The sequence below is a fragment of the Anoplophora glabripennis genome, unplaced genomic scaffold (assembly GCF_000390285.2).
Source record: "Anoplophora glabripennis isolate ALB-LARVAE unplaced genomic scaffold, Agla_2.0 scaffold31, whole genome shotgun sequence".
Lineage (NCBI taxonomy): Eukaryota > Metazoa > Arthropoda > Insecta > Coleoptera > Cerambycidae > Anoplophora > Anoplophora glabripennis.
The window spans coordinates 1,774,699-1,795,125 of NW_019416897.1; the positions used below are offsets into that span (position 1 = coordinate 1,774,699).

At 34.1% G+C, this 20,427-nt stretch overlaps 2 protein-coding genes across 2 annotated transcripts; one reads left to right on the forward strand and one right to left on the reverse strand.

Annotated features, from left to right (window-relative positions):
- Positions 1-6,133: 6,133 nt before the first annotated feature.
- Positions 6,134-13,296, reverse strand: LOC108905747 (A-kinase anchor protein 17A). The gene is given in 5 exon segments (XM_023455644.1): positions 6,134-6,959; positions 7,217-7,399; positions 7,450-7,615; positions 11,778-11,834; positions 11,893-13,296. Coding segments are annotated over 5 exon segments (2,226 nt in total). The 5' UTR covers positions 13,078-13,296; the 3' UTR covers positions 6,134-6,324.
- A 3,069-nt stretch (positions 13,297-16,365) lies between these two features.
- LOC108905697 (DNA replication licensing factor Mcm3) lies at positions 16,366-19,962 on the forward strand. Its single transcript, XM_018708680.1, has 11 exons — positions 16,366-16,497; positions 16,562-16,883; positions 16,936-17,066; positions 17,120-17,358; positions 17,542-17,835; positions 17,898-18,204; positions 18,313-18,461; positions 18,513-18,816; positions 19,003-19,236; positions 19,291-19,490; positions 19,651-19,962. The coding sequence occupies exons 1-11, from the start codon at positions 16,429-16,431 to the stop codon at positions 19,847-19,849; spliced, it is 2,448 nt and encodes an 815-aa protein (XP_018564196.1). The 5' UTR covers positions 16,366-16,428; the 3' UTR covers positions 19,850-19,962.
- The last annotated feature ends 465 nt before the right edge of the window (positions 19,963-20,427 follow it).

Below are 20,427 nucleotides of genomic sequence, written 5' to 3' on the forward strand. Positions count from 1 at the left end.
TTAGTTTTTCTGTAACATGTATGATAAATGTTGGCCTTAAAAATATTGACCTCAATTGGGTACTTTATTAAAAATTAAATAATACCGATCGTTTTTGATGTACAAAGATGTAAATACATGTCAAACTTATTTTTTGCACATACTAAATGAAAAATGTGGCGATTCGAATATTACTTCACAATTTACGGAAAATTTTTTAACCTCAAATTTGTTAGTATTGAACATCCTTTTAAGGGTGTTCTTATTTGTTTGTAACATTGACCTCATTCGTAATTTCCATACAAGTTGGAACGACACGTGTTAAAAATTGCCTCGTATCTAACACGGAAGTTTATGTCAACATTGTTGTTGTCTAAATTACAAAAAAAAACATTTATATTTTCACGTTACTTGCAAGCAAGTTGTACATTCCATTAAGAGGATAAAAAGACATCTTACTGGTGTCTGTTGCCCCTAAACTATTATCTCAAACTGCCCTCAAAATTCTTAAAATATGGTAAATATAGTAAATATCACATCCTTATTTCTATTACAATCAATTGAAAATATTGACCTTAAAATATTTACAAATACGCAATTGGCCTTAAAATTGACCCCAATGTTTTATGAAAAATTAACACGCCCCAAACAATTTGATGATTTAACATTACTAAACATCCTTGTATAGGGGTTCTTGTTTGTAAAATATAAAAAATTTAAAAAAACATTGACATTGGCATCGAAATTATGTAAAAGGTTGTACAATACAGATAGTAAAAAGTGCGTACTCTGTTGTGTTAAAAATTCTCTCGTCTCTAACATGAAAATTTATTAATTTATCATCAAAGCCCAAATTATTTCAACAAATGTTTCCGTCTCCAGACAACAAGATGTACATTCCATTATAAGGATAAAAATATAGTGGTAATGTTAACCCTAGATTTATTGGCCTCAAAATTTTTAATATGTAGTAAAGATAATGCCACCTTCGTATTTTAATGCAATTTCTTTGGCAAATGTTTTTTGAGTTTAAGAAGTGGTTTTCTTTACAATGTGTAGCGTAATCGGTAAAGTTAGGTAAAAAAAATAGCGAACGATTCACATTAGAACTGTGTGAAATAAATGCCATTTTATAGCGCTCATACTAATGTAACTATTTACGCATAGACTGGGATAATGTATTATAATAAGTAGAACTTCAAGAACGAGCTAGTACCTGTAAATATGGATTCTAAATATGTGGTCTTTTAAAGGAGACGATGGCCTCGTTCGAAGTTAAGAGAGAGCACATTTTTTGCTAAAGTTTCCAAAGACGATGTGTTTGTTAAATTTGTAGACGAGCGAGTAGCTAGGTAAGGAGGTTTCCGATTTAGCCAAGTAAGTAACGGTGCTATCGGAGGTTTCCCATCTGTTATCGATTTACTTTAATGAATATTTATAAATGCAGTTATAAACATTTTTTTTTTTTTCTGTATAAAAGTTTCCTTATCAGATGTGTGTTATTATTTTGAAGATTGATTTTTTTGTGGATTTTTCTACACTAAGGCCTAATGTACCATCTCGTTTGTGTCGAAAGAAAAGTTAGAATAAAAAGTTATTCCTGCAGTCAGCAGTCGGCAAAATGTTACTAGATTGTTGTTATGACAATTTTCCCCCCAGAAACGATCCCATTTTTTCAGCTGTCTTCAAATTTATTTCCAGAACAAAGAAAGTAACAATTATCTAAAAGTTAAAAAAAGCAATCGAAATATATTTTGAAGACAAGATATACAGGATGTGATAGTGTTTACTTTTAATTGGAGGTAAGGTGATTAAATCAGAAAAACTTGAAAAAATTTTGAAAAAAAGTAATTAGTTTCGAATACCAAATAATCTGTGCTTTTCACGACATAATACAAGAGTTGCCTTTTATACTTTGGGAATGGACAATCCTGGTGCCATCCGATGTCCCTATCGTAAAGTTCGACTTTTTGTTGGTATACTTAGAACGTTTTGACAGGCAAAAAGTGGAATTAAATCTTGAAGATTGTGTTTATTGTTTACAACTTACAACGTGGATTATCTCAACAACAGTGCATCGATGAACTTAGACTTTTAGCGATGAAGCACCATCAAAAACCACTGTATATCGGTGGTATACGAAATTCAATCGTGGCCGTAGTTTGCTCACTGAATAATTTCATGAAAGTTGTCCAAAATCGGTTGTCGATCCAGAAAACATTGATGCTATGCGTCAACTGATGTTGCAAGATCGTCTTGTGACTTATTGTACGATTGAAGCATCCTTGGACATTAGTGGGACCAGCATACATTCAATACTGCATGAACATTTGTCCGCCAAAACATTTGTTCACGTTGGATGCCACATAATTTGACATATGTTTTAAAAAAGGCTTGTGGTATAGTCTTTCCGAAGTCAGTTGAACATGTATAAAAACGTCTAGCAATAAAATTTAATGAGTTTCATGGCATCCCTAAAATGTATATAATGTGTAGAAAATGTCTATTATATGTTCATTTGACCAACATATTTTAATTATTTATGTCCTCAAACACTTTCATTATATTGATGGTAAATTTTATTTTGTTTCATTTCAAAAGCTCTCCAAAATGCCATGTTGTGATAATATGAGTAAACAAAATATCTCTTATTTCTCCCTTTCGCAATTAGAATATGAATGATTAATGGAAGGCGCCTATAATAAATTAAAATAACCTTAATCACACCAAATTCCGCATTGCTGCACTGCACTGCTAGGCAATTTGTCAACAACTGAGATTTATTGCCCAGTCACCCAGTGCGGCTGTGTTATACGCCGTTTGCCCGCGCGCGCATTTTTCAACTGGGCGTATACAATTTCTACTACCTCTACGTTTTGTTTGACCAAACCTGTATATGAGTATGGCTAAATAAATATGGGAACAAGTTTTTCAAATATTTCAATGCCGAGTTGCTGCGCCAGCGACCGAACCTGATACATACTTCCAACCTCTTGGTTCTTCAATTGAGACCGGAAAGACTATACAAACCATTATTTTGTACAGCTGTGAGCAACAAAATGTTTCCACACTCTTCAGTGTGGTGTTGCTGTTGAGTATTTAAGCTCCAGTGTATTATATAGGATGGTTTATTATTTCTTTTTACAAAACATTTGAAATGGATAGAACACTGGAAATAATGATAGTTTGTTATAATATAGGTTGTTGAAAATAGAGGTAATCAATTTGGAGCTCAACAAAATACATTTCCGCAAGTATGAGTTCGAGAATACATTTCTGAGATACAGGGCGTTAAAGCTTTTGAAAAATGTCATAGACAAATATTTTGAAAGATTACACAGGCCAACAAGGAAAAAATTCCAGAGATCAGACACCACGTTTCCGAAGGCATTTGGCGCGCTGAATCCGAATCTGGCCTCAGAATTGATCCATCACCCTAGGTTTCCGAGATATTCTAACATAAAAGTGCAAAGGTGGGTTATCTTAAATTGACGATATCTCCGCGAAAAATAGAGCTTTTTCCAAATAAAAAAATGCGTTTTGAAGGGGAAAGATAGTCGTTTCCAATGATGTTTTCATTTTTAAGAAAAAAAATTTTTTCGCCAAGTTACATAACCTTGAATATAGCAAAAGTACGTGTTTTTTGCACTTTTAGGTTAGAATATCTCGGAAACCTAGGGTGATGGATCAATTCTGAGGCCAGATTCGGATTCAGCGCGCCAAATGCCTTCGGAAGAGTAGTGTCTGATCTCTGGAATTTTTTTGTTTTGAAATTTTGTCGGCCTGTGTTATTAAACTTGGAGAAGCTGTCTCTAGCAACCCCAGAAACAAAGCATGTTTTTTTATAAGCACTACGTGTTGGCCGAATTGATTTTTTTTCAATACCCTATATATCCACTACACTTAACATGTTTTAAGTTTTTAAATCAATATAAAAATTATTCGGTCTATTTTGGCAGAGCTAAAATGGCACCATCATCGGAAGGCCAATTTAAATTTTATTACTTTAAATTGTAAAATTTTTTTATCCACAACTGTACTTACTAGCAAAGAGCGATCTACTAAACTGTAGTAGTGATGGGCGATACCATGATTTTTCAAACACGTGTATCGTTATTGTGATTTTTTAATATCAGTAATTAAAAAGTGTGACGTGACCGCGACTTGTCACAATAACAAAACGTTTTCTGCATTTCATTCAAGATCAAGATATATCTCGTGATCGTAGTTAACGATGTCAAACATAACAGATTGGAGCAGATAAGCGCATGCCTAGATATTATATAATATGAATAGCTTGTATGGCATGTAGCTCATGCTATGTAAGGTTGATAGTTAATATATTATTATGGTGATATGTAAAAGTCGATTTTATAGCATCGACATGGTCAATAAGTCGCTTGGGATACGCAACACATGATATTTTTAATTGTGTTAAACAAAATTCGCCCTTAAAGCAGTATATTTAGTCTGCTAAATAAGAAAACAGGAGTAAAGTAAACTGTGATCACGTCACGTTTTTATTTGCAATTGAAGAATGATCACGACCTTTGATTTTTTTATATCAGTGATTAAATCACAGTTCGTGAAATACGCCCATCACTAATCTGTAGATGAATGACAAGCACGACTCGTTTTCCACTAAAAAAAATAGTGTTTCAAAAACCACCTGTATTTTTTCGAATATCTACTAACAATGAAAAAAAAGTTTATTCGTCTTGAAGTAGAATTATACTAAGGTAATTTGACCTAAATCGGTTTATTTTCATACAAAGAAGTTACTCTTTAGGTCTCATTATTAGTTTTACTCGAATCGACGCCAACTGATTTTATAAATCAGGTTGTTTTGACAATTGCGAGAATTTTAGAATCGATACAAGCAACAAAAGCGTTAAAATAATAAAACAAAACAAAGCAACAAAACCCAACCTGTTGTGACACCAATAAACAGCATTTTTGTGGTTTTCCAAACACTGTGTATAGAAAATCAAAAGAAATCTGATTTGAGCAGGGAGAAAGGGTGCAAAAAAGATATTTATACAAACGTACAATAAATATTTAATACATTTTTTTCATACCAAACCAAATATAGAACTGTTTGTACAAGATGCTAGGATACATATCTAAAACCAAAATAATAATTATTAAGCATTTGTCACTACAATTTTTAATACCGTTTTTTTTTTTAAATTTGGTCTAAACTTAAGTTCAAATAGTTTGACTTTCAAACAATTTGAAATGCAAAAATTAAGGAAAAACCTTAATTTGAATCTTGAATATAAAATTTAAATCAAGAAAAACATGTCTCTTTTTCTCTACGTTTGATCTTATATGCAATTAGTATACATTTTTTCATGATCATTTGCAAATATTTTGAAATGGTAGGATGTATAAGGACAAAAATATTTTGCATCGGAATGTCAAAACCAGATTTTCCTTGAATTTTTTGTTTCAAGCTGTTTGGAACTCAAACTATTTAAAATTTAAAATCCAGTCATTTACCACTTTTTTATAGATATCAACACTGTGATCAAATAAACTTAAATACTTTTTCTCTCCTCTTTACGAACAAAATGTCTCACTTTATAGTGAATTTAAAACATATTTACATTTTCAAAAAGATAATGATGTATTATTTGATTTCATTTAATACCGGTTTGGAACTATAGGGATATTGTAAAGTATTACAGATACAGGGTGGTTCAAATTGTAAAAAAACTGTGCAATATCTTATTGGAATTTTCTGAAATCTGATCCGAGGTCTTTTAACTATATGAAATATAAAAGAAAAATGGAAAATATATATTTTTTAATTTGTACTATAACTCATTTGTTTAAAACGCTAATTAGGTAGACCAGTACACGGTTGGTCAAAATTTTTTTACTTTAATTTGAATTAATAATCCTATTTGACCAAAAGTTTAGTATCACATCCCAAGAACAGTGAAAAATAAAGAACATTTGACACAGCGTAATCAATAATGTTTAATGCATAGAAACCGTATTTCATTAAACTATCTTTTGAATAACAGCAGAAAAATCAAATAAATCATTTTCCAGTGTATTCATTACATTTCTGGAGCTAGTTGAAATGTCTCAGATCCTATTTGAGGAAGTTGCAATGAATTTGAACTTTATTATTTGAGCCACCTTAGTTGCTTACAATCAAAATTTAATCAGAAGTTGGACTTACCTCTCAATCATTTTCAACTAGTGTAAAATTCTAAATTGTAAACTAATATTACCAAGTAGTAACAATACTTAACGTTTTGTTTTTTTGTTCTATAAAACAAAATCTCGAGTGATTCAAAAAAAAAAAAATACCAGACACGCTACCACACCCCGTCACTTCTCAGGAGACTTTGACCACGACCTCCCCTCACATTTGTCACTTTCTTTCGGCAAAGACCAGGACTTCGACCTAGATCTCCTGTCCGTACTCTGCTGCTGCAATTGCTGCGGGGTCATAAACGTCGAACTATCGACCGACTTCTCTCTAGACTTAGACTTTGACTTCTTCCTTCGCTCTTTCTGTGAAGATTTCCTACTCGATTTCGACCTAGATCTCTCTCGAGAATGTGATTTTTCACGAGTTTTCGACCTCGATCTGTCTTTAGAGCGCAACTTTCTCCTAGATCTGTCCTTAGAGATGGATCTCCTCGACCTCGATCTAGAAGAACGGTGAGACCGAGAGTGAGATCTTGTTCTTCGACTATTAGAACGTCTCCTCGATCTAGATCGACTACGAGATCTACTGTAGGACCTTCTGTACGAACGACTGCGTCGGGGAGAGCTGTAAGAGGGAGAGCGTGATCTTCTGTGTCTGTCCGAGTAAGACCGATCGTCATGCTCGTCTAAAAATTTTGAAAAATACTTTTGATATTCCTCTTCTATTTCAGGAGGGTAGTGACGAGCTTTGTAGCCACGATTGTTGCCACGGTATCGTGGGTAGTAGTTACCCCTCCGCCTATTAAAAGACCCTGAAAAGATGGGAAATACTTTTGTAACTAGATTTTGGGAAATATCGATATTGTCTCTGCATTATTTGAAATTCCGATGGAATGTTTAAACAGTGCTCTTCATCTTTAGAGATCGGGCAGGAAATGAATAAAAATTAAAAACTATGCAGCAAAAGTCACGAAAAGATATTAACAAAAGTTATTTAGAGACAATAAATGAATTATAATTAAAAAATAAAAACAAATTTTTCTGTCAACAAAATCCAACAAACTAATACCTCTTGAAGATCCTGGCATTATAGGCATCCTCGGGAAAGGGGCCCTGCCTCTCGGAAAAATACCTCTCATAGGTGGAAAGTCAGCATATTCCTGATACATGGTGTGATACGGAAATCCAAACCACGAAGGGTCATATAACAATTCAGGGTATTTTTTTAAAACGGGGCTTGCCGGTTCTCTTTCTAAAAATACAGCACAAAAATAAAAAATTAATTTAAATTACAAAACATACTTTCTTCTGGTTCATCCAACGATAAAGAAGATTCTGAACTTGAATAACGACTTCTTTTTCCTTCAGAAAGAATACTCTTCAGCATGACTCTACCTTTCACTGCATAGTGTAACTTCTCGCGTTGGGTAAGCACCTCTAGTTCACTTGCATTTTTAAAACGTTTCAACTGCAGAAATTAATTTAATCAAACTACTTAACTATTTCCACTCGTTCGATTCACAATTTCATCGGTATAATTATTTTCAATATAAGTGGGCCAGTTAGATAATTTTAATATCAATTGGATATCTACGAATGTGAGTTACATTTTCCAAAATATTTTACTTTCGCATCAGAGGATGTTTTTAAATGGTGTCGATAAACTTACAGATCTTAGACTTTCTATTTGCATTGTGCCATGTGTCCAAATAGGATATACTGTATTCCATTGGATGAAAATAAACTGGTTTAGATCAAGTTAGCTTTGCTCAATTTTGGTTTCTTGAAAAATTAAGTGATTTTTTTTTTCGTTTCATTTTTAAATCACATTTCAAATTTTTTTAAGTATTTAAATGAAACTTGGAATAGGAGTTCTTTTATGGCAGTTGAGATGAACATAAGCTTATTTGTTATTCGAATCATAGAAGTTACTAAAAATATCTTAACCCAAAAGATTATAGATTGATAAAGTATTATAATCATAAACCTATAAAAAATCTAGAATGTGTCAGCCAACGACTGCAAATTGATGGCCAACCTAGAAAAAACGCAACCATTGTAACTTGCTTTTCATGATGATATACGATGTGATAAATCTATTTCAGACCATCATCAATCTAGAATTTTTCTAAATTTGTAACCATAATCCAGTGGCGGCTCGTGACATTGAGAATAGATGAAGCATATTCATTGATTGACCAGAGAAAAAAAAGTGCCACAGGTGAAAATTTTCAAGGTCAAACGGCTTTAAATGAATCTGGAAATTTTTAGTTGCATTTGCTATACATATTACCAAAAAACTGACGTTTGTGAGGATTTTCATTTAAATTTTATAAAAAATAGAAAAATTAGTTCAGCTTGTGGACTTCTGCGAACATTAACGCACGCCGTATATGTATGTTCCAAAGAAACTTCATAGTTACGACAGCCTCTCGCGACGTTCCCAAAATTCTTAAATCCCTCCTTACTCCACACGCCCGACTTTACACCCACAATTAAACACGCATACAGAAAAGTTTTTTTAAAAAAACACTTCCACACAACCACTTATACTCCAAATACCATTCACTCCGAAACTTCCGAACGTACACATTGTCTTTTGACTTCCCCTTTTTTCCATATCGAATGAATAAGGATCTCGCAATTTAAAAAATCCTTTTGGGGCCTCTGGACATCCTACGCCCTTAGGAAAATACATCCCTGAAATAAAGTGCACTTGAAGAAACGTCTGTTGTCTCAAAATCTCTACCAACAAAAGAAAGAGGTACAACAAAATACCAAGCAAAATACAATTTAAGATCTTATAATCCTTATATTTTAAAGAATGATCTTAAAAAAAAAAATAAATATCATTTATGGAAAATTTTTTAAGAAAATCAAAATTTTACTAAGATAATAATCGATCTAAGTCTGTTTATTTTATCTCAAAGAAACTACCCTTGCCCGTTGGTTTATGATCATTCTATACAGGGTGTCTCATAATTAGCTGCCAACCCTGAACAGGTCGATTCTATGATCAAAACTAAGTAAAAAAGTTCATATGAACATGGGTCCGGAAATGCTTCCTAAGGGCACAGGGACCCATTGAAGAGGGAGGAATGGAAATCATTTTTTTGCAATATCTCTCAATCGCGTTGTGATAAATGAATGAAATTTGGTATACACAGCTAAATTTTGATGAGCAATTTGATGGACTAATCCATTTATTTCCACAAGGTCCATTGGGGTGGGTACGGGGGGGCCCTTGGTACTTTGCGTGTGTAACTTTTTCATCTTTGACTTTTTAACAAATTGGACAGCAAATTCCGTTTTCCCGAACTGTTTTACGTTAAAAAGGTACTCTTGTTTCAAATCGTTATCTTTAACGGTTTCTGAGAAAATCGCTCTTGAATTAATCCCACTTTGGTCAATTTCATAGTAATTTAAACAAAAAATAATAATAATAATTTAATACGTAATCAGTAATACACATTATTGATGTAGAACAATTATGATATGATGATTTGTTTATGGCTTTTGCGATGGTAATGCTGCGCGGCAGAACGCGAGTACGGCAGAAGGTTTCCAAACAGAAGGCTGACATCAAGGAGGACATTCCTCACTGTATTCCGCAATTTAGCTGCAACCGTCACTTTTCGAAGGGATCATAAGATGGAAACTTAATTTTGATAACAGACAACAAGCTATTTTAAAAACTGTTCAAAAAACCCTCCACCTTCTCTGATACAAAGTCTTGCCCTACGTGTAACACTTCTCGAAGCTATTAAGATGCTAAAACGGTTTTGACGAATTTCATTGGCTGCATCATTGATACGCTGCAGCAATTCCTCACGGGTATCGACTTCGGTGGCGTAAACTTTTTGATTTAGATATCCCCAGAAAAAGAAGTCCAGCGGGGTTAGGTCGGGAGAACGCGGCGGCCAAGCTACCGGTCCGTGCCTCCCTATCCACCGTCCAGCGAAATTTTCGTTTAGGAAATTTAGAACATTGCGACCACTATGTGCCGGGGCTCCATCGTGTTGAAAAAACATGTTACGTCGTAAATTTAGAGGCAGATCATCGAGAATTTGGGGAAGATTTTCTTGAAGTAAGTTTAAATAAAGATTTGAATTGAGACGTTGTGGAATTTCAATAGGTCCAATCAGAGTGTCGTGAATTATTCCCGCCCATAAATTTATGGAAAACCGTTGCTGGAAGTTTGTTCTCCGAACAACATGTGGGTTCTCTTCTTCCCAATAATGAGAATTATGAAAATTTAATTTTCCATTTCGGGTAAAAGTAGCTTCGTCACACCACAAAATTTTGGAAGCTTGCTCGTTGTCCAGCGACAAAATCCAGCGACAAAATTGCATACGTGGCGCAAAATCTTCTGGTATCAAGCCATGTACACGTCGATAGTGATAGGCATGTAGACCTTGTCGCTTTAATATTCTTCCAACCTGAAATGTTAGTAGCACATCTAATCAATTCTGTTAAGGAAATCTTTAAGATATGTAGTACCGTTGGCCGAGGAACATTTATTTGCCTTGAAATGTTCCGTATGCTAGTCGTAGGATCTTGTTCAATAGCGTCAAGGACCTCCGCTTCCCTATTAATCCTGGGACGTCCTTGACCCGGTGCCTTTCGAAAAGTGGCGGTTGCAGCTAAGTTGCGGAATACCGTAGGGAATGTCCTCCTTGATGGCAGCCTTCGGTTTGGAAACCTTCTCCCGTACTCGCGTTCTGCCGCTGCAGCATTACCATCGCAAAAGCCATAAATAAATATCATATCAACTAACTCTTGTCCCGTAAACTCTTCCATTTTTTTCGCTTAGAACTATTAAATTGGCAATCGGGTTGACAATACTTTGACATAAGAATACCTTGATAATTTTGTTTAAATTACTATGAAATTGACCAAAGTGGGATTAATTCAAGAGCGATTTTCTCAGAAACCGTTAAAGATAACGATTTGAAACAAGAGTACCTTTTTAACGTAAAACAGTTCGGGAAAACGGAATTTGCTGTCCAATTTGTTAAAAAGTCAAAGATGAAAAAGTTACACACGCAAAGTACCAAGGGCCCCCCCGTACCCACCCCAATGGTTCTTGTGGAAATAAATGGATTCCATCAAATTGCTCATCAAAATTTAGCTGTGTATACCTAATTTCATTCATTTATCACAACGCGATTGAGAGATATTGCAAAAAAATGATTTCCATTCCTCCCTCTTCAACGGGTCCCTGTGCCCTTAGGAAGCATTTCCGGACCCATGTTCATATGAACTTTTTTACTTAGTTTTGATCATAGAATCGGCTTGTTCAGGGTTGGCAGCTAATTATGAGACACCCTGTATATTATAGTGTTTACAATTTGGGGAGGATTTTTTATGGTAGATAGAATGTATTAACAATAAGCATTATCAGTAATTAAAAATGTTCAAAACTTATTTAGAATCTCTGGAACTGCCCCCCTCTTACATACTACATAAAAAAATATGAATGGTTGTGGACCTGTTGTCCTCTTTTTGTCCCGTTTATTAGGTCTTCAGATAACAAAATTTAAATTACAGTGAATGGTATACATATAACGATATTTGAAATAATGTTTAACACATATTGCCCAATTAAATTGAAAAAAAATTATACACACCTCCTCGTTAGTCGTTATTCGAAGCTTATCATTCCGTTCATTGTCCACGTGTTTTTCCTAGAAGAGACATTACATTACCTTTTAAAGATGTATTTACAAAAAGCAGGTTACAAACTTTAATCCTGCTAAATAACTCCTCCACCAGCCTAATAGCTTCCAACTTCCTTTGAACCTTCAGGAGTTTCTTTTCTTCCTTGGCAATTTTGGCGTTAATTTCGTCAGTTCCAGATACCTCCAACTTTTCCAAAATTTTTGCTTTTCGTTTCTCTTCCCTCAGCTTCCTCCTTTGTTCTTTCTGCTGTTTTACTTCTTTTTCTCTTTGTCTAAAAACGAACAATCATTATGACAAGCCGTATTAACGTTATTAAAGCATATACATTTCTATGTGTTCCTTTCGTTTCTTTTCTTCGTACTCGGCCTTCTCTTTTTCCTCTTTCTCTCTTGCTTTCTTCACTAATCTATCTCTCACAATTTCTCTCCTTCTAATTGAAGCATCACTTAAATGCTTCGATTTATCAAAGTCCACCTTAATATTTACTTCAAAAATGCCTTCGTCATTCTTATGCACTAATTTCATATCACGAAAGGCATCCATGGTTTTAGTGAACCCAATATAATCCTTAAACTGGACGTAACCCTCAAAAAAGTCAGTCTTGTCAAGTGAAGAGTATTTAAGTCCAGATATATGGTCTTTCATCTTTTTTCTATACGGATCACATACTGGTATATCTACGTAACGGATAGTCCCAAATTTTTCAAACACTCGATAAAAGATTTTCTCAGATGGTATGATGTCTTCTTCATTTGATAAGTGATACTGTAAAAACCATTTTGAGGGCAAATTAGAAAGATGAACTGTGTCTGGACGTTCACCAGGTCGCATTTCATCCATTTCCTTATTACTTTGGAAGAAATCGTCCCACACGTGACGATTTGGAAAATCGGATTTCCATTCTGCTGCCCGAATTCTCATTAAATCACTGAAATCTTTTAACTTTATCATTCTATTATCTAGTTTTGCCAGAACAGGTTTCAGTTTTGTTCTTTTATCTACTTCTGCTTCAAAACGAACAAATTCTATTGTAGTTTTTGTTACTTTTAATACTGTAAATTCTTCTGGTTTGATTAATTCTCGCAATTTCTCCATTATTTCCCAATGGGAGATACTTTTTCCCATCTTTTTTACATTTGGAAGTTGTAAAGACATATTTAATCTTGCGATGGGTTTTAAGTAAAGTTGTTGTGGAAGATATAGGGGTAGAAGATCTGAAGTATCTGAACAATTCTGAAAAACATTCATAATTAGAGTTTACCGCTTTCCTTGCTACTGAAAAAAAAATAAGGTAGGTAGTATAAGAAAAACAAGGTAAGGGTGTCTCTAATTATTAAATGCTTTTCTAAAATTAACTTTTTCTCAGCATCTTTATATCGTTGATGTTAATACACTGTCACAAATAAACACAGAAAATTAACAATTATTTAATAATGCCAAAAGTTAATAAACGGACGTCAAACATTCATAACCACAAAATATTCATAACCTAACATAATACGGCTTCATCTTCTTCTAATGACTAGAAATTTTATATGTTTGCTTAAAGAAGGGGGCTTGCTTAGGTTTTCACTGTAGATTATATATTTCGATGATTTACTTAGCTTAGAAACGGTGAATCTATCCATTGTTTCTAAAATTTTCTATGTTTTTAATTTGTATTTATCGTATTTTTTTTTATTTTTTACCTTCCATCTCTAAATAATTTTTCGATAGATCGTTCGAACAGACTTTACATTTTATCTAGTGAAATTCAATACAGGATACTATTTAAAAAGGAGAAGAAGAGACTCCATTTTCCCGCTTAAATTATACATACGGTTGTGTTCATAGAAAATGGAATATTAACATAGAATGAAATCTGATATACAACAACCTATACCATTTGCATACCTAACATTCCACTGTAACTTCGGCTTCCATATCGTAAGATGGTGCTATTTAGTTTTTGTGATTTCAAACGCAGGTAATGCAGGTATCATTTTGTTTTGATTTTGACCCTTGTTTATGTACTTTTGACGTTTGTCATATGTTAATACGTTTGATTATTGTCTGCCAAATAAAAAGTTATATAGTTAAACCACAGCAAAATTAAACCTGATGGCCGTATATTTATGTCAACACCAAATAATCCTGGTCCATCAACCAGTTCTACCTTTGTACATTTTGGTAAGTATATTTTCATGAATACAGAGTTTAAGTAGTCAACATTCATGTATTTTAATTTTCATAAAAAGCATATTTTAGTATCACATTTAGCTGTATTTCTATTTTAGGTGATGAAAATAATGAATTGGGTGCAATTCAGTACCGTCAGACATCTGAAAATTCTCAAATAAGGTTAAATGATCCTGTAGCACGCAGTATGTAATATTAATGAGTTAATGTAATATCAGTTTTTATTTGCCGTTTTTTCAGAACATGGTTTGTTGAAAAATGTTGGTGTACATAAGAGTTCACAACTGTCTCCTGTCTCCAGAATTCTGTATAAGCAAGCTTTGTATTACGAGAAGAAAGCTTCCATACTCTCCAAACGGAAAATGGATTGACAACGTAAAATCCAAACTATCGAAAAATGGTCAAAAGAAAAATGCTTTCAAAATTTGACCAAACAATTTAACCATCCTGCAGTTCACTTTTTCAAAAGACAGGTTGAATCATTTGGCAAAAAGGCTAAAGGTAGAAGATTTGACATTGAAGATAAATTTCTTGCCCTTGCCCTTTACAAGCAGAGTAACGCAGCATACAAATTACTATCCTCTTTGTTTATTTTACCTTCAAGAGTAACTTTACAAAAAGTGTTGTCAAGAATTCCCATTTCTTCGGGAATTCATGATGCTGTTTTTAAAGTTTTAAGTTCAGCTAGTAAAAAAATTAAACCCGACAATAAGTTCTGTGTACTAATGTTTGATGAAAAGTCAGTTGAGCCTAATTTACATTATAATCAATTTCTGGATGAGGTTGATGGCCTTGAAGATTTTGTCGGGGAAAAGTTTGAAAAAATTGCAAATTATGTTCAGGTAAGGCAGCCATAAATACGTCATATACCGGGTGACCACTAGATTACTACCCAAGCTCTAGCTTAGGCACGAAAAAAGATATCGATTTAAAATTTTTGGCATGCGTATCATTGAATTTGATGCAAAATTTAATAAAAACAACTGACCGCCACTTCCTATTTGACCGAAAATGCCATAAACTTTGTTATTTCATATGGAACTCCTTGTATATTATTTTTGTTTTCAATTCTGCTGAAGAAACTAACACTAAAATATGTATTATGTCCTATACCTATCTTTGTCAGTTTCCGAGAAAATTGCGCTTTAAAATGGCTAATTTGTCATTTATAAAATCCTTTTGAAAGAAAACAAACGAAGAAAGGGACAAAGTTATATGGTATCTTTAACTTATTTTAGAAGTACTAAAGTCTGATATCATAAAAATGTTGCACTTCCGGCACATCCGGAATAGATATTTTAATGAAACGAAAAAAATATTTAAAAAGAAATGATAATATATCCAAAGCTTTATAAAAAATGTTTTTTATATTGCAAGAGGGTACACACTTAAAATAGAATCTTTATTTTATAAGATTTGTATGCAAGATCACATATAAATAAAATACTTATAAGGTTTGTTCCAACGGTTGCGGTTGCAGGTAGTTTGTGAATTGTCAATTTCCGCAGTTGATTGTTGTGATCTTTTAAAATATACATTTTATCTTAATAATAATGAGTACTAACATTTTGAAGTGAAATAATACTTTTTATCGGATTTGTTAATATATAAGCTGATACAATTTAATATCTAGAGATATTAGTAGATAAACAACAGTAGTTTCTCTGCATTTTACTTGGTACTCGTAAAATTGTTATTTCAATCAGTTAATTATATTAATTAATAAATAAAGATTGCATGGCTTGGACATAATTATATTCTTTATGATTAATCTCTGGCCATAAAATAACTTCATTTTGAGTTCCGACAATTTGAAAATGGCCTGCAGCTGTTGGAACAATCTTATGAATTTGTTAAGTTATGTAAATATAAGAAAATTGGTAGTACATAACATATTTTTACTCAGAATAATTTAGATAAGTAAGTCTTAGTATTAAATATGTCCTTTCCGTTGTAATGAACCATTTCTAGTTTATATAATAAATTGTTTTGTATTTCATAAAATATTTTTTTATTCCTTTAAACAAATGGGGTTCTGGTATGTTTATGCTTTTCCTTTATATTTAAAAGTTTAAATATATATATTAAAGTATGGACAATTTAAACAAGGTAGATTTCTTTACTTTAATATATATTTAAACTTTTAAATACAAAGGAAAAATATTTAATAATAATACCCATGGGCAACAATAAATACTGCACTTAAATTAGGCAACCAAATGTACATATACATATCTGCGGTTGTCTACATTATGCATTAGTTAGGCTTCCAAATCACCAGAGGCGCTGTGGTAATGGTTTAGTGGATTATTTAGGGAGATTTCGTTCTATCTTGTATTTTATTTTTTCTATGGTTGTGTTACATTGCTAAAATATCGTTTTTTTTTTATATTCTTTTATTTTTTCTTCAAAGTACCTAAAATGGATCAAGATATTGATCAACATCTCCGTGAAATACAAAGCGAATATCTAGATTTTCTAGATGATGGGGTAAGAAAATAATGTTTCAATATATTTAACTAATGCCCGTTACTTACCTTAATTCGTTTGTTAGGAAGACCAAGGCAAATACACACAACTCGTTAAAAATATGGTAGCAGATAACAGTCGAAGATTAGTTATCAACATTAACGATTTGCGAAGAAAAAACCCTGTTAGAGCTACTGCGTTACTCAACAATGCATTCGAAGAACAAGTTGCGTTTCAAAAAGCCCTAAAGGATTTTGTGTTCACTGTCTCCACAGATTACGCAAAAGATAAGGATGACTTCTTCATAGCCTTCGAAGGCAGCTTCGGGAATAAACATGTATCACCAAGAACGTTGACATCCCGATATCTTGGAAATTTGATATGTGTCGAAGGCATAGTTACTAAATGTAAGTTAATATTAACTATTAATTATGAATAATTCTAAGAAACACCTTTTAGGCTCTCTCATTCACCCAAAAGTTGTACGTAGCGTACATTTCTGTCCCGCCACTAAAAAAGTGATGGAAAGAAAATATACAGATTTAACTTCACTTGATGCATTTCCTTCATATGCAGTTTATCCTACGAAAGTAAATATTTCCCAATTTTTACCTGGTTTCTGCTAAAATTGATAATATTGCAGGATGACGAAGGGAACAGTTTGGAAACAGAGTTTGGTTTGTCCACTTACAAGGACCATCAAACGATTTCCATTCAAGAAATGCCAGAAAAAGCTCCTGCTGGGCAATTGCCACGATCTGTAGATATTGTGTGCGATAATGATTTGGTAGACATGTGCAAACCAGGTGACCGCATACAAGTTGTAGGAAACTTTAGGTGCTTACCTAACAAGCAGGGTAGTTTTACTAATGGGACATTCAGGTAAGTTTTCATTTATAGTCTTTTGCTGTAAACTTTCACAACTAGGTTCGTGAAAATGCATTAGTTGGATTAAATAGATTTTGTTGCTTTTCCTTCGTCAATTTTTCCAAGGGCACACATTTGTCACTCAGCTTCTCTTCACCTAATTGATTTGTTAATGTCTTGTGTTCTCATCTCTTTTAGGACAATAGTTATAGCTAATAATATTACGCAATTAAGCAAGGAAGCAAATCCGGCAATTTCAAGAGAAGATGTCTCCCGTTGCAAGAATCTCGCAAAAACCAACAAGAACGTTTTTAATTTATTAGCAAAATCACTAGCACCGTCAATTCACGGCCATGAGTACATAAAAAAGGCCATTCTGTGCCTTCTCTTGGGCGGCGTCGAAAAAGTATTGCCGAACGGCACAAGACTCAGAGGCGACATCAACATATTACTAATTGGAGATCCTAGTGTCGCCAAATCACAGCTTTTAAGGTAAATGTGACACTAGCAAATAATTGTGTACTTGTACTCATTATTTTCTTTAATTTCAATAGGTATGTACTCAGCACGGCTCCCAGGGCTATTGCGACAACTGGTAGGGGCTCCTCTGGTGTTGGTCTAACCGCAGCCGTCACGACAGACCAGGAGACTGGCGAACGGAGACTGGAAGCGGGCGCTATGGTTCTGGCTGATAGAGGGGTGGTCTGCATAGACGAGTTCGATAAGATGAGCGACATCGACAGAACAGCTATACACGAGGTTATGGAGCAGGGAAGGGTTACTATCGCCAAAGCGGGGATCCACGCCAGTTTGAATGCTAGGTGTTCCGTATTGGCTGCAGCTAATCCTGTATACGGCAAGGTAAGACATTTTGATGTGTATAGCGGTGTAAAGGAGAGAACGTTCTCTTTGGAGGCAAAAAAAGTGAACATTTTAAATTTTTTCAATCTTACTCAATCTTAATTTCAGTACGATCAATATAAAACACCGATGGAAAACATCGGTCTTCAAGATTCCCTTCTCTCTCGTTTCGATTGTTTATTTGTCATGCTGGACACCATCGATGAGGACCAAGACTTGAAAATATCCGACCACGTTGTAAGGATGCACAGATACCGGTTGGTTTTGTTACCTTTTAACTAGCAAAGTCGTTCACGTTAAGTTTTCAGGAACCCCCTAGAACAGGACGGGGAAGTTTTACCGATGGGCTCGAACGTTGATATGCTGTCGACGATGAATCCTGACGAGGAGGAGGGAAAGAAAGAAACTCCCATGTACGAAAAATATGACGCTCTGTTGCACGGGACCAACCGCAAACGTACCGATAAAATTTTAAGCGTGGATTTTATGAGAAAGTACATCCACTTCGTGAAAATATTGAAGCCGGCATTGACGGAAGAAGCTTCTGAGATTATTTCCGATGAATACTCCAGATTGAGGTCTGAAGATGTCTTGGATAATGATGTCGCAAGGGTACGTTTGTTAAAAAAAATTATAAGTAATTTGCTAGGTCGTATTGTGGCGAAAAGGGGACTAAGACTCTCAATTCTATCTATGATGCAAAAAACTAATTACTGTTTTAAGAACTGCAACTTTTTAACCTCGGTACATGTAAAAATACACATCGGAACAACCTGCATAATCGATCCTTTTCTCTAGACGCAACCCGTGACACCCCGTACCCTGGAAACCATGATTCGTTTGTCCACTGCTCATGCGAAAGCCCGGATGTCTCGAACCGTGGCTGCGGAGGACGCGCACGCTGCCATCGAGCTGGTTCAGTTTGCTTACTTCAAGAAAGTTTTGGAGAAGGAGAAGAAGAGGAGGAAGAGAGGAAATGAGTCTGAAGACGACGATGACGATGACGAGCAAAGGCCAAAACGTTCCAGACGTGTATGTATAAATATTGTATTAAACAAAATAAGTGTAGCTGCTCTTAATTTTTAGAGGTCTACTGTTGGGGACGCGACAGATGATGAATTACGTTCTACGCAAGGTTCGACTAGAAGCGGAGAAACACTTAGAACGACGGAAGAGGAACCGTTAGCAGAGGAGTTGCCGCTTAGTGGAGTGAATGGTTTAAACGGGCATTCCCAAGAGGAAAGCATGGAAGTGGATGACAGTCCACATGAAATTACACTCGAAAGGTACAAAATAACTCGACTTATTTTTTTATTATTATTTTCTCACATTTTTTATCGTCCTGTATAATTTTCGTAATATTGACTTTCAAAAAAGTTTCACATTTTTCATTTACATTGTCCGAACATACTGTAACAAAAAAGGTCATAACATTTTTTTTTTCAGGTTGTCTTTGTTTAAGAGTGGTTTACAGAGGACCTTCAGGGAAAACAGGGCACAGTCGCTCGCTCTCTCGCGTATAAGGGAGTCTGTTAATAGCGACAATGCATCGCCTTTCACGCAAGGAGAAATTCACGCTGCTATAGAACGAATGACGGATGATAACCAAGTGATGTTGGCCGATGGCATCCTTTTCCTCATTTAACTTTATTTTTATAAGAATTTAATTTTATATAAATGAAAGATATTTTTGTAAACTAAACATTTTCATTGGTATGTTATCATGAAGTTACATTAGAATTAAATATTTAACATTAAATGTAATATAATAGAATATAAGCATTCTATAAATTATGTTTTATTTAAAAATCAGAAAAGTGTGAATTCTTTTTCTTTCAAACTGGATAATCCTTAAGTATAAAATACATTAAGTAATAAAGGTTACGAATATATTGTTTAAAATGGCTCTATAGTGAATAGGCAACCAGCAATACACTTTTATAGATTTTAATACACAGTTTGTCTAAATCTGAATCAATGCACAAATAACAGACTTTCCTCCATTCTAATACAGATTTTCTATAAAATAGAGTTAGTTTGAAACTCAAATAAGTTTTTGGTGTAAAGAAATTTGTAATTTACGATGTGGCTTATTCAAAAGCGGAAAATTTGGTGTTCAGTGAAATGACAATGTTAATGAAAACTATAGGCTTTTTTTCGAGACTGAATTTTGTTGAATATCTGTCTTGTAGTCACTATTTCTATCTCTCTTGAGATCTTCAC

What these genes read in the sequence shown, in the direction of transcription:
- LOC108905697 (XM_018708680.1), top strand. Translation starts at nt 16,429, where the DNA reads ATGGATCAAGATATTGATCAACATCTCCGTGAAATACAAAGCGAATAT. An exon ending in TTTACTAATGGGACATTCAG is followed by an intron (nt 17,359 to 17,541) that starts GTAAGTTTTCAT and finishes CATCTCTTTTAG; the next exon opens with GACAATAGTTATAGCTAATA. An exon ending in GGCCAAAACGTTCCAGACGT is followed by an intron (nt 19,237 to 19,290) that starts GTATGTATAAAT and finishes CTTAATTTTTAG; the next exon opens with AGGTCTACTGTTGGGGACGC.